Here is a 14,756-nt window from a genome sequence, read left to right as displayed (position 1 = left end):
GAACCTGTAGATGCCTGGCCCAGCACTCAGGGCTGTAAGAGAATGAGAACCAGGGAGACAGGCCACAGTGTGTCTGGGGGTGATGAGAAAGTTCTGAAGACGATACTAGTGATGTATTTAATGCCAATATACTTAAAAGTGTTAAAGGGGTAACATCTATGATACATGTGTTTTACCACAATAACAAAGCCAGTGTATCAGGAGCTCCAAGGGTTGCCCTTCTTCTGGGGTGGCAGCAGCTAGCTCCCCCACGATGCCCCTACCCCCCCACCCCCAGCACAGGCCTAGCATTGGTGACATCTTTCAGGGCTTATGTCCACATTTTTCTGCTTTCAGTCCACCTCTGTCCAGTCATGAGGCCCCTTCCTGGAGGGGCCTCCCCAGTTGAGAAGCCTCCATCCTGCCCTGCTCCACCAGGGCCCCTCCGCACCCTGAACACAGCCCTTGTGGCCTAATGTGCCACTCGGGAAAGCTCAGTGAAGCTGTAGTTATCATGAGCTCCACACCAGGAAGAGCACCCGGCATCTAGTAAACATTTAATTTGTTTACTAGCCTGTCCATGCTAAGTCACTTCAATCGTGTCTGATTCTTTGTGACCCCATGGACTGTATCCTCCCAGGCTCCTTTGTCCGTGCGATTCTCCAGGCAAGAACACTGGAGTGGGTTGCCATGCTCTCCTCCAGCGGATGTTCGTGACCCAGGAAATTGAACACATGTCTCTTAAGGCTCCTGCATTGGCAGGAGGGGTCTTTACCACTAGCACCAACTGGGAAGCAGGTGGGAGACACCTGGCCTGGAAGACAAATAAAACCACCCTCCAGAGGGTGAGGACAGTGTGAAGAGAGCTAAGCTATGAGCCCTCACCACTGATAGACTGGGGTCCAGGAGAGCCCCACCCCCAATGCAGTAACATCCTGCCCCCACTGCTCTGAGTGTGGACCACCAAGCCCACACTTTTTTTTTTTTTAAGCCCACACTTGTTAGCAAAGAGGAAATACCCTTCGTTGGGATGGGAGCTGGTGGCCTCAAGCCGTCACATCCTCCAGCACAAAACTCATGCACGTGGGTTACAGCCCACAAGCCTGGCCTGGCCTTTCCTTCCACCTATGCCACTTCACTTCAAGGACTTTTTCATCTCTTTAATGCTGTAATGTTTCCATCTTTAAAAATTAAGGTATCCCAGCCACTGCTTATGAGGGTCCCCGTGTGAGGAAAGCAGCCCCACACCCCACAGTGGGCTCCTAGGTGTCACCCCACTTCTCCAGCTGCAGACCCCCTGCTTCATAGAAGCCCCACCCCAGCTCCCTCTGTGTGTAGGTGGCCCGGGCGCGGCACTGATGGAGACACCAGGAGGTCATCACGGCCGTATTCTTGCTCTCATACTGATTGATTGCAGTAATTGGGGAAGCCACCTGTGTGAGCCTGGAAAAGTGCCACTTTGTGGACAAAACGAGTGGCCCCAGGGTCACCGACATGGCCAGCACATGTCTTTGTGCCGCCATGGCCCCAGGGTGCCTGAGCCCCACCTGTAACAAAGGAAAGGCTTACTTGAGTCGCGGCTGCTGAATGGCCACCCGGACGTCGGGAGGAAAGACGGCAGTGGGGAGCCGGCCTGGCTGTCCTCCTCTACCTGCTGTGTGATGTGTCGGACCGTGTCTTTGTTTTTCCGATTCTTCCTCCGGCCCGTGGGCTGCCAGCCATCCCCAGCAGTCTGCTCCGAGAAGGAGTTCTGGATGGTGCCGTCCGCAGCAGAAGGCGGCTCGCTGCCCCCGTAGTGGGCCGGTGAGAGCGGCTCCTCCTTGACGTGCAGGGGCCCGCAGCCCACGTCGCCAGGCCACAGTGGCTGCGAGGCAAGGTCGTCAGGGCCGTCAGCCTTGGGCTCCTGATCCTCCTTCCCATAGCTGCTCCCACCCTCGTGGCAGCTGGCGATGGCTGAGTCCCCGGAGGAGTTGGCGGGGCTCGTGCGCCGGGCCAGCCAAGGGGAGATGCTCCTCCCAGCCATCACAGCGGAGATGAGGGCGTCCGCGCCACCACCGGGCGGGGCGCCCACCTCAAACGCCTCGAGCTCATCTGAGGCGTCTGGCTTGATGCTGATGTCCAGCGCGGCCTTGATGAAGTCATGGCAGGCCTGCACGATGTCCGTCATCTGCAGGAAGCTGGCCGCGGACATCACCTCGATGACGTTCCTGCTGGTGAGGGCCAGGTGGGCAGAGTACATGAAGTCGATGATGGCCTTGAAGCCCTGGGCTGTGACGATGTCCAGGTGCGTGACCGTGGCCTGCTCAGAAGTCTTCTGCACCTGGCAGTAGAGCGTCTTGAAGTAGCGGCTGCTGCCGAGCAGAACGTTCTTGTGGGCCTTGAAAACCTTGCCCTCCACCACCACACACACGTCACACAGCACTCCGTGCTGTCTCTGCTCATTCAGCTCACGCAGCAGGTGTCGGTAGTGGGACGCGATTTCCATATCTTCCTTCCGGTTGTTCATCTGGGATCCTGGGGTGGCCTCCTCTATGGACTCTGTGGGGTGAGAACGGAAGGGTTACCCACACAGTCACACATGCACCAAGGGCTGAAGAGTGCAGAGGAAGGCCGCTGGGCACAGGGCACCCAAGGACGGCACCTGAGCCAGCTCCGTCCTCCTGCACACAGCGCCCTAGATAGAACCCTACATCCTGCAGCCGACCCTCCAACCAAGCAAATATTCCAGAAAGGACCAGAAGGCCCATCCGCAGTCGAAGAGACTTCTTTACACAAACAGAAAGTCTAGGTGAAGAGAACCAGGTGCACCTTCACCCCCACCCTTGAAGAAGCGTCTTTAATGGCAAAACAACAGCAATATCCTACACAGTCCAGCCCGCGGGGCAGGAAGGGCCGAGGCTGGATGCCCACAGTCCAGTCCAAACCAGTCCAAACCATGCTGCTTCCCCCAGGCTCTGTTTCCCAGCTCTCTGCTGCCCCCAAAGTTTCTGGGGCCACCAGACCACATGGCCAAGGTATGAGCACTTCGGTGCTGCCTTGTCAGGAGGCCACAGCCCGAGGGTGCGGCGTGGGCAGGGCTCCCTCTGAATACCGCGCAGGGGATGTGTCCCGGCCTTTGCTGCTGACCAGCAACCCTCGGTGTCCTTGGCCCGTGCGGCATCATCCCCCAGCCTGCGCAGTGTCACTGTGCATGTCGGTCCCAACACCCCCCACGAGGACATGGTCATACTGGACGAGGCCCCTCCCACTTCAGTACAAGTCCCAGCCCAACCAGGTCAGGTTCTGAGATGCGGGGGGTGAGGACCTCAATACACGAATTCTGGGGCCACCGTCACCACATGAAACCCCCCGAGGAAGACAGATCTTCCTTTTAAACTCACCCTTTCCCAGGGGTCAGAGGTGGGGTCATCGTCCACCTTCCCCACGGGGAGCAGACAGAGGGCAGGCAAGGGAGGGGAGGGTGCGGGACACCTCATGGTGGAACAGCTTTCCCTGGACTTCCAACACATTTCCCAATGTCACTTGGGCTCACCTGCAGATGGCTGCAGTCCTCAGGCTGGGAGAACAAGGCCGGGGAGAGTCCAAGTCTTTCGCTCCCTCCTATCTCTCAACAGCCCACTGGGCACTGTCCCCGCCAGACCCCACCCCACCCCAAGACCAGAAGTAAACAGGCTACTTCGATCGTGAGACCAGTGGGACCTGACCCCAAGGATGGACCCTGAGGAGGAGGGGGAGTGGTCAGAACTGGCCATGGCAGGGGGGTCCCCACACTCACAGCTGATACTGGGGTGCTCAATCCTGGGTGCATGGGGGCCCCCCAAGGGCAGTCATCACCCAATCTGCTCTTCCTCCAGGGCATGCGAGGAGGGTAGGAGGACAGACAGACCATCCAGGTTGGCTTCACCCCACAGCTGGCATCACACTCAGGTTAACCAGACACCGAGGGAGGAACTGGAACACATGTCAAGTCAGGAAATCAACCATCTGAGTGCAAAACATCGGCTTCGTGCCTGAGTCCACGAGGAGCTCCTGGCCATGTGCAGGGGATGGGGGTGGGGTGGAGGGAGGTACTCAGGTACCTAAGGACCCTGTATTCAAATTAGGAAGATGCAGGTTTCATTACCTGACTTCCTGTATGAATAATAAATCTCTTTATTCACCAGTGAAGCAGATCCTCTAAGAATCAGGAAGAAAACTGAAAAGGGGGAAACAACACAGCCGTTTACAGAAGCAGCAACTACCTCACAGGGTTTGCATTTCTAAAATAATTTCAACTCATATGGGAAGTTCTAAAATAAATTATTATTCAATCAGCGCAGCTTAAAAATCAGTTATGTATTTCACAGAAAATCTGTTGTAAGAAAATACAATTTTCATTAGGGAAAAAAGCTACCTGTATGCTAAAAAGAAGAGGAATCTAAAGAATGATAATCAAAAATAGATTAGTCAGGGTCTTCCCTGGGGGGGGGGCCAGTGGTTAGGACTCCACCCTCCCACTGCAGAGAGCATGGGTTCAATCCCTGGTCAGGGAATTAAAACCCCGAGGGCCACGTGGTACAGCCAAAAACAAACAAACAACAGATTAGTCTGCTATGGAAACCTTAGGCATACACCTAATTTATCCAAGCCTACTGAAACTTTAGGGGAATGACTGAATTTGCATTACAAAGTTGCTAATGTCTGAACATCAGTGAGACATTCATGGGGGTCCTGCCCACCTGACGGCAGCAGAAGAGCTGCTGCCCGGTGGCCATGACCCTAAAAACCGAAGCATCCTAGTAGTCACATCACACAGCAGTCTGACCAGAAAGACACAGGCTTCACACTCAAGTATGCTCACAGAGGTTTTTCTTTGAGGGCTAGGACAGCAAAGCATCTGCCCTGCCCCAAAGGCGGGTACTGCCTAGTGGAGATGCACCTGGCCATGGGACACACACCCGCTCAGGGAGCACACACCAGTGGACCCACACTTGTTCATGGGACACACATGCTAAGTCGCTTCAGCCCTGTCCAACTCTTTGCACCCCTATGGACTGTAGCCCACCAGGCTCCTCTGTCCAGATTCTCCAAGCAGGAATACTAGAGAGGGTTGCCATGCCCTCCTCCAGGGGATCTTCCTGACCCGGAACTAAAACTGTGTCTCTTATGTCCCCTGCATTGGCAGGCATGTTCTTTACCACCAGAGTCACCTAGGAAGCCCCATAGCACACACACCTGTGGACAGATAACCTGACTGTCATTCTGAATTACCTGTGCTGCTGCATGGACCACAGGGCGCTGTCATGCATTCCAAGGTCCACATGGGCAGTCCTGGGAGGAAGGGACCCTCAAAGAGGACCCTGTGGCCCTGAAGGGTCCCAGATGCCACTCTGTCAAGAGAAACTCAGGCTGGTGAGAACAAGGGGCAGACAGGTTACCTGCTGCCATAACCAGCACCTGCAACTTTGTTAAAGTAACCCACGTGCCACCTGGAAGCCACTCCGTCTCTACATGGGTTTCATGTCTCCTGGGGTCACTACTCTCTGTTTTATTTATAGCTCGCTAATCTCAAAACACTTCAGCCTCAGACAGAATCACTTATGACCACCTTGGTGCAAATACAAGTTGAATCCATGTTCCAGACTAGACTCCAAAAGTGTGCCGATCTGCACCATGCAGATTTCAGAGCCACCCCCACAGACATAACCCAGGACACGGGGACCATGCAGGTGGTGGCATGGCAAGTGATGGAGGGGGCAGCGAAGGCCCCGTCCTGCCTGGTGGCAAACTTGCCTGATGCTGTCAGAGCCATTTCTAATACCGATGCCTCTGGGAAAGGTGGAGGTGGTCTCCAAGCTACCTGGTAGGGAAACTGAGTCCAGCCATCCAGAGCCACTGAGCTTGTGTTGGGTGCCACAGACCTGCCCTGCCCGGAGTCTCGCAGTCCCGAGCCAGCTCCCACGACACAAGAGACCCAAGTCTCGACTCTTCAGTATGGTAACCTGGAGTCAAGGCGGGGTTGAGGTCTCCCCTAAACAAGCTGCACTCAGACATGAGCACAGACCTGCTGTGCCAACCTCCTTTTTGAGCATCAGGGGCAGATGTGGTGTCAGGGCACCCCCGTCTGTCACTTCCGGGGTACAGAGCCCGCAGTACTCCAACCCCAGGGCACCTCACGAACCTTCTCCTCACAGCATCTGAAGGTAAGGAGGCTGCAACCAAGAACCATCTTCACAAATTACCAGCAGGAGGCCCATCTCTTATTCATCCAGCTTGCCCACGAAACCATGGATGCTTCACTGGTAAAAGCCAAATAAATTCCCAAGTCTCAAAAATCACAAGAAACATGAAACATGAAGACTGCTCTTCTGAGTTTATTTCATTTGCTGCACTGTAGGTTCAGATTAGTAATTCTGTGAGCAGGAGGGGGTATTCATGTTTTCTCTCTGGTCCCTAAAGAGCTCCACCTTGAAGACAATTAATTCTAATAATAAGGATGCAAAATAGTGAATGGATTTGGACTTTATATCCAGCTGCACTCAAAGAAACTCCGGGTGTGGGCAAGGATCAGGAGGCCTGGCCGACTGGTCCCTCCCCAGGGCCGGTCACCAAGTCCCAGTACAGAAAAGCCCAACACTAAGAGGTGAGCACCTCAAACACCCATGGAGCCTCCTCACCAATCCCACTTCACCTCTTCTCACTGTGTTTCCACTATGCTCCATTTACACTCTCTTGAAATTTTCCTGGAAACGTGACCTAACAGGTGAATACTGTTTTAAGGTGGAAGCAACGTACTTTTAGTGCTAGAACCAGACCACCCACTCCTGGTCTGCAGAGGCCAAGCTGCTGCCTGCAGGCCCCATGAAGGCCCACCTCTGCCTTTGCCCGGCTGGCCGAGCGCATCTAAAAGGCTCTTCCAGATGGATCGCTAGACCACACAGGTGAATCTCTAGATAATTACACTGCGTGAAAGCAACTGGACAAAGGAGACAGTGCAGGAATCCCTCCCATGAAACGAACCTGCAGAGAGACCTACACGGGAAGGGACAGGGGCTGCCTGGCCTGGGGACAGCGAGGGTCAGAGACACCGCTGTGTGCAAACCCACCCATTTACCCTCTTCCAGTGAGCAGCTTGTTGTACGCGAATTATGACAATGTCGACTACAAAACTACTTTTATGGAAATATCCTTGCTCGACAACAAACCAGTGCGTACCCATCACCATTTGCCGTGGGTTGAACCACGTCCCAGACTCACTTGTTGCATGTGACCTTTTTTGGAAATGGGGTCCCTGTAGATAGAACTGGTTAAAATAAGGTCGCTAGGGTGAGCCCTGCTCCAACGTGACTGGTGTCCTTAGGGAAGGGGACCCTGGGACACAGACCTTCATGGGGAGACAGCTGTGTGACAGAAGAGATGAGGCCATGGCCAAGGAAGCACCAGAAGCTGGAGGGATGCCTGGGACAGGTCCTCCATCCTGCCCAGCACCTTCAGAGCAGGTGTGGCCCTTGTTCTCTGACCTCTGCCCTCCAGGGCTTCGATGGGATAAATCTCAGTCATTTAAGACACTCAGCCCAGGGTTCTGCTAGGAGCCCGGGACACAGATGTCTCTTATCTACCAAAGAACCCACCAACACCAGTGGGTGATACAGTCCATATGGGAAGTGCTTGGCTTCTTCCCACCGAGGCCTCTGCCTGATGTCCCATGGGCAGAACCCAGCCAGCCCCAGGCCCCTCCCTGTGTGGACACCACGTCCCACATCCCAAGGTTCTGAAAAAACCCAGGATCCAAGACACTGACAACAGGAAACCATTTTATAACCCACACTTTATACACATTGTTTTCTCAGGGTTCCTTGTTGCCTTTTAAAATTTAAAACTGGGCTCCTGACTAGGAAGAAATACTCCACATATAATAACAGAAATCATCTTTAGGTGCCCAGCGGGGTCAGCTCTGCCTGAAGTTTCTCCAATGACTCATAGCCTGACCCTTGGGTGCTGCAGACCAGGGTGATCTCAGAATGCAAACCCGTGTGGGCCAGGGTGGGTCCCCGCTCCGGGCCCCACCCCACCACCACCCTCTTCCCTGTCACAGCCTCTTTCGGTTCCCTCACCTCCATAGTACCAAGAGCCTCCTCTGCCCCCCCGCCCCCGGACTCTCCTACCTGTCTAGATGTCACTTCCTCTCAGGATGCACACACCCTGACCACATAGGGCCAGATGCGCCCTGTCCCCGCCTGCCTGGCTCTGGCTCTCAGTGAGGAATGACCCACAGAATTCCAAGGTCTTAGCTGAGGCCCAGACTTAGTCCCAGTGCAATTCCATATCAGCTCCTGAGGGTGTCCAGGAGCCTGGAGCTGTGCCGGGCACTGGGCTAAGGCTGAGGATAAGCACCCCCCGCCAAGTCCACAGCCAGAGCAGCACAGAGGTGCTATGAGGGCTCTCAGGGAGAGTCCAGGGTGGGGGCACAAACAGCGAGACTGAGTGAGTCGGGGCTGGGCATGGCCACCCCAGAGACCTGGCCGAGGCTGACCCTCAAGGTTCCAAAGCACGGAGCCACCCGCGCTGGCGTCCCAGCCCAGCCTGGAGGACTGCGGCCCAACCAGCATCACGTGGACAGAAGAACCACAGAAGTTGGCCCAGCACCTTGGGACACAAGAGGCCTGTGTTTCAGGACGGTCGAGGGCATCAAGCTATGGCCAACACACAGGCGGCCCAGGGAAGACACAGCACCTTGGCATCTGACAGGAGAGCTTGTGGGACACAGACGGGGTGGGGCCAGTGAGAGAACCACAAGCAGCCGGGGTGGTGCCGGCCCGGACCTCAGGTGGTTGGGGCACCAGCCACCAAGATGGGGAAGCCAGGGGCTAGTACGTCAAGGGGAGACACGGGCTCCCAAGGGAGAGCAACCCCCTGGGGGTCCCAGATGTCCTGATTGGTAGGGTGCCCGGGGCCCCAGAAACAATTGCAGGGGCAGGGAGAGAACAGAAGAGACCAGACAGGGAGCCCTCCTACAAAGCCGAAGCAGCATCGTGGCCCCAGCCAGGCATCCACCCAAGAGCTCTGTTGCTTCTGCTGGTGAGAAGCAGGTCCACAAATTTGTTTTGTGGGGTTGGGGAGAGCAAGGGGAAGAGGTTATGGCTTTACCTGTGCCACCAGGCACCTCCTGCTACACTCGACCCTCACTGTGGCTCTTTCCTCTCTAAACCACGCATGACTATAATGGGCAGCTACCAGCTCCCTTAGGCTGTGATAAGTCACTGGGCAATACAAACGTGCTCTTTTTAACAGGTGGATCGAAAGGCAAATCCTGCTGTGGATGCAATCCCCTCAGCTGCTGACAAACCGCCTCTTCCTGGAAGCCTCCAGGGGCTCTTCCTACAATAGCACGCGTGGTGCCTCTGTCAAAGAAGAGATACTGTTTAAATGTCCCAGCTTAGCTCCTGGTAGAAGTAGCAGTGGACAGCACCTTCCTGATCCTGGGTGGGCCTGAAGGTCCCACCTTTACCTCACTGAAGGACATGACAGTGAGGCCATGGACAAAGAGCCTCTGACCAGCCCCACAACATCCCAGGACCACAATTCAGAGCTGACACCACAGGTGTGGCTGAGAGGTGGGCTCTGTTGTTCTGTGTCAGTCACAGCTCACAGCAAAGGTGGAGGATGGATACAGAGTTACTTGCTTTTGTGGGGTGAATTGTGTCCCCAGAAGATAGTACCTACGAATGCGACCTTATTTAGAAACAGGATCCTGGTAGATTTAACCAACTTAAGATGAGGTCATAACCCAGTGGGATGGGTGTGTCACAAAAAGGGGAAATCTGGACACAGACATACAGAGGGGGATGGAGGCAGAGGTGGAGGTACCTGGCCACAGCCCAGAGGTGCCTGGGTCACAAGAGCTGAAGAGGTGGGAAGGACCCTCTCCCAGAGCCCTTGGAGGGAGTACAGCCCCACGACCCCTGCTGCGGAAATATGTTTCTGTCCTGTTTCTGCTGTGTTTGCCACTAGTCTGTGGCACTTTGTTACAAAAGCCACAGGAAAAAGCCACACATCCACTTAAAATTTTTGTTTTTCTTAAAAAGAAAACTGATCAGCTTAACAAGGCAGAAAAATTATATCCAAGGGTTTTAAATCTGAGCTATACTGTGACTTGAAATGTTAACTCTTAACACTTGTACTCCCTCTGCCAAGGAAAAGCATCAAATCTAAACAGGAAAGGGGAAAAAAGCAGCACCTAGTTCTCAAGCAACCTGATGGAATCCTCTGTAGTCTTTCAACTTTTGACTTTGAAACATTTTCCAACAGAAGGAAAAGTAGCAAGAATGATTCTTGAGAGAACTCCCACCTAACCCTTAACCAGATACACCAGTTCTTTAATATTTTGCAACATTTGTTCACATCAAGCAAATGCTGGAATCTTCAATCACCATCTTTTCTATTCAAAGTTGCATTTCTTGAAAACAAAAGGATCCAGCCAACAATCTAACAATCATCTACCTAGGAAACCCCATGGTACAGGTCACTGGGCTTGGACTGGGGCAGAAACGTGGTGCGCGACTCCCCGGCTGGTGGTGGGAGAGCCCCACACAGGCTCAGATCAGCACAAACCTTTGTTCTGGCATCTGACACAATTTTAGCTGCTAATCGGACGTTTCAAGTCCCCACTGTCATTCTGCACAGGTCTTACAGACAGTAAACACTCATTAGATGCTGAATAAATGCAGGCTGGGTGGACGGTTGCCGAGTGAATGAAGAGTGTGTGTCTGCAGTGGCAGACGGGCACACACCTGAGAGAGACTCTCACCTTCTCAGGATGCAGAAACCAGGCAACAGTGAAGAGTGAATCCCACTTCCCTCACCAGCTCGGCCAGAGTCCCAGTGTTCTCCTCACAAGAATCAAGCCCCCTGACCCTCAGCCATGCACCTATTTCATCAGCTGCCATTGGAACAGAGGGGCACACACTCCAGACCCTGGGTTGGCTGTGGATGAAAACAACTTACCTAGAAAAGAACTAAGTAAAAATAGCTCATGGCTCCAAACAAACACTAAAATATTCGAAAGAAATGATCTTGCCAAAAAATTATGCTTAAAAAATTCCAAGATGATACTATACTTTATTAAATCTAGAATTTTTCAAATAAAACTTACATAGGTGATAATCATTTGGAACATTTTATGTACAGATCCTTAATAGAAGGTACAAGTATCTTTAAAAGCAGGCACAAAATATAAAAACAATTCATTTTATAAGTCAGAAATTCCGATGCAGACATCACTGTCACACCGCGGACACTGAGTACCAGACACACGGTCCCGGCTGCCTGGTCCTCGAAACAGGGTGGGGCTCCTGACGGTCAGAGGATGCCACGAGTCAGACCACCGTGTGGGACCAACATGTCCGACTTTCCCGCCCCCCGCCCCCTTCCTCAAGGTCTGACTTTTTAACGAACAGCCCAAAACAGAATAAAGCAGATTTCAGAACCTCCACCCCAAGCGCAACTTCTCCAAGTGCAACTCCTGGGTCTGTCGTGACTGCAGCTCAAATCAACCAGTAGTAAAAACTTGGACGATGCCATCCCCAAGCCTGAGCCCCAATTGGGGGCCCCAGGAGGTACTCACGGAGCCACCTACATGAAGGAAAGCACAGGACAGTGAGATAAAATGTCTGTGATTTGTCTTAAAATAATTCAGAGCAAAAACAGAGGAACTCAAATGTGAGAAGAAAAGGGAATTACTAAAGCTGGTGAAGGAAACACACTCGCTAATTCTGTGTGTGTTTGAAAACTTCCAAAGTAGGGATCTGAAAATACAATGAGGCTACCAAAGAACAAGATCACTTTTACAGAATCAAGGGAGTTTGTGATTAAGGGAGGCGGGTGCTAAGAGACAAGGCTTCTCAGGTGGCGCTAGTGGTAAAGAACCCGCCTGCCAGTGCAAGAGATGGGAGTTTGATTCCTGGGTTGGGAAGATCTTCTGGAGGAGGGCATGGCAACCCACTCCAGTATTCTTGCCTGGAGAATGCCAAGGACAGAGGAGCCTGGCAGGCTACAAGCAACTTAGCACACACACACACACACACACACAAACACACACACGTATGTGCTAAGAGACAAGGCTGGTGCCTGGCCTGCAGACCTGAGTCCAGGACTATGCAAGCCAACACAGTGGTGGGGGGTGGTGGTGTGTGTGGCACAGCCTGTCTGCTACAAGAGTCACAAGGGTGTGCGCAGGGACCCGGCCCCTCCCACCCCGGCAGGGGAGGGTCCTTATTCAGGAGGTGACCGTGGGAGGGAATCAAAGTGACAGTCATGACCTTGGCCTCCAGAGGGTTTGAGTCCCATGGATCAACAACAGGGGGACTTCACCTGTGAACATGGATGACATGTCAGGCATACAACAGCCCTGTCCATACCCACAGCCTTTATAACCACCATGGGACACTTCCACACTGGTCACTGTAAGAATTAGGACTTTCAAACCAGTCACTCAATGAATCTATTCGATGTTATGTAAGGCTCCTCATGTTACTCTTGCATGAAAGGTTTTCTAAATTTTGAAGGCTACATTTTGTTTTCCTGCATCTCCTACAAGAAGTAATAAAAATGCTGTCTAGAAAACGGGCCCCTCCAGCTGCCCAGGGGCAAGAAAGGCCTGGGTCTACCTGGGGGGCAGACGGGCACATGGGTACCCAGTCCTGCAGGGGCGCCAAAGGAGGGGCCGTGTCCTGCTATAGAGCAACGGCACTAAATACCCACCCCAATGGCCCTACCGGACACCCTGGGCTCTGCCTCTGCCCCCACCACAACCTCCCTCCAGGCCCAGCTGCATCTCCTCTCCTCTGCAGGCATCGACGTCTGTCTGCTCTGTCACTTCCCCTCTAGGGACATGCGAACCAACACAGCCAGGACCTTGTTGGCGCCTGCGTCCCTGGACCAAGAGCCCCCCCACCACCTCACAGAGAGCGTGGGGCTGAGTGAAGGTCTGTGGGGCAAACTCACTAACACTGTGGTCACTGGCCTCATTCACTCAACCATCAAGGGAAGGGTAGGTATGAGCGGTGATTGCTAGAGATGAATGGGGAGGCCTCAGGAAACCCTGGCATTGAGAAATAAATGAGGCAACATGTCAGGAGAACACAAGCTGTGACGGTGGAGAAGGTTGAATCCTTTCCCCCAGAATGATCTGCTCACGTCTTAACCACAGGGGAATATAGCCTCACTTAGAAACAGGGCCTCTGCAGGTGTAATTGAGTTAAGATTAGATCATCATGGTGGACACTAATTCAAGGTGACTGGCATCCTAATAAGTAGAGGCAAATCTGACACCGGGGTGACAGCCATAACGGCAGGACAGGAGGCAGGAGGGACATGTCTTGGCTGTGAGCACCCAGGACTGCCAGCAGCCACCAGAGACTCAAAGAGGCAGGAAGTGTGTCCTTCCCTGGAGCCTCTGGAGAGAGGGTGGCCCTGCCCACACCTTGATTTAGGACTTCTGGCCTCCAGGTTGTGAGAGAATAAACCTCTGTTGTTTTAAGCTCCCAGATTAGTGGTCCTTTGCTCTGACAGCCCCAGAGAACTCACACAAACAGCAGGCTAACTTACACAGATTGCTCCCTAGTCAGACGGTAGGAAGGCCCTCTGAGATGGGCCATGAAGGGTTCCCAACCAGGATCCACACAGTCCAGTCCACTAACCTCCCCCATACCCGACTCAGCAGCTTGTGGAGGGGCTGGAAGTTGTATCTGGATGAAGCTCACCCCATCAAGCCAGAAACACAGTCCACCCCTTCCTCCAAGGAAGCCATGTGGCAAAGCCGCTCATGTCCAGAGTCTGGAACATGGACAGGTTTCACAGCAGCTCAGCCTCACCCCTGCACCCTGGGCCTGGTGCTGGCCCCCTCCCAGCAGGTGGCAGAGGGGTATGTGGGGAGTGCCCTCAAGACAAAGGGACAATCATTGTCTGCCCTAATAGTCACATATTCACTTCAGTGAGTATCAAGAAAAACATAACTGAGATGCCTGACTCATGACTTCATGGATATTCTTGCTTCTTAAGATGAGGCAAAACAAAGGTAAGTAGATGTGAGGTCGGTGTGACCCTCAGGCAGTGCATGGGCAGCATCGAGTTGTGCTTGCCCTGCGTGCTCCTCCAAGGCTCAGCGCATCTGCTGAGCTCAGAGGAAGACACTCTGTCTTTGAGGGACCACCTGAGCCTCAGTGAAGCAGATCTGCTGGACGCAGTGCATGTGGGTCCCCTGGCACTGACCCTTCTGACCCTTTTCTCAGGCTCTCAAGGGCACAGGTACACCTGGAAGTGCTCCCGGCTCCCTGGCCTCCTGAGTGCCCTGCTTATCACAGAGGAACCACAGTCACTGCAGCCACGCGGTGGCTGATTGAAACTTCTGCCTTCTCTCTGCTCCCAAGTCCGGGCGCTGGGATTTCCACACCACAACCGAGTCAAAAGCAGCAGATGACAGAGAAGCCAGAAGAGAAGAGGTTTAAAAGACCCCCACCCACACCCCAGTGTTTTTCACATCGTCCAGTGGAGCTCAGTGACTTTAATGGTAAGGTGGTCCAACGACAGTGTCACCTTATCACTCCCTGTTCTGATCTCATTCTGTCAACAATGTAAGAAAGAATAGGAGGACTTCCCCAGTTGTCCAGTAGTTAGGACTCTGATTTCATTGCCGCGGGTGCACATTTAATCCTAGCTGGGGAACTAAGATCCTGCAAGCCACATGGTGCAGCCAGAAAAAAAGAAAAATAGGAAAAGTCAACATACCCAATATTAAAGAC

General features: G+C 53.3%; 1 protein-coding gene across 2 annotated transcripts in view; it reads right to left on the bottom strand.

Moving 5' to 3' along the window:
- The window catches only part of ZBTB46 (zinc finger and BTB domain containing 46), a 49,704-nt gene that overhangs the window by 28,627 nt on the left and 6,321 nt on the right, over positions 1–14,756 (bottom strand). Inside the window, exons 1-2 of one of the 2 annotated variants that reach the window (XM_061126815.1) lie at positions 3,755–3,842; positions 1,549–2,517 (exon numbers count right to left, since the gene is read on the bottom strand). In XM_061126815.1, coding sequence (XP_060982798.1) covers positions 1,549–2,485 — 937 coding nt within the window. In that variant the 5' untranslated portion in view covers positions 2,486–2,517; positions 3,755–3,842. Of the gene's footprint in view, positions 1–1,548; positions 2,518–3,754; positions 3,843–14,756 lie in introns of those variants that run through there. The other variant, XM_061126814.1, reaches the window with a different exon arrangement.

This window comes from Dama dama, chromosome 23, assembly GCF_033118175.1.
Source record: "Dama dama isolate Ldn47 chromosome 23, ASM3311817v1, whole genome shotgun sequence".
In the NCBI taxonomy this organism is placed as follows: Eukaryota; Metazoa; Chordata; class Mammalia; order Artiodactyla; family Cervidae; genus Dama; species Dama dama.
This window is presented reverse-complemented; position numbering and strand designations above follow the sequence as displayed.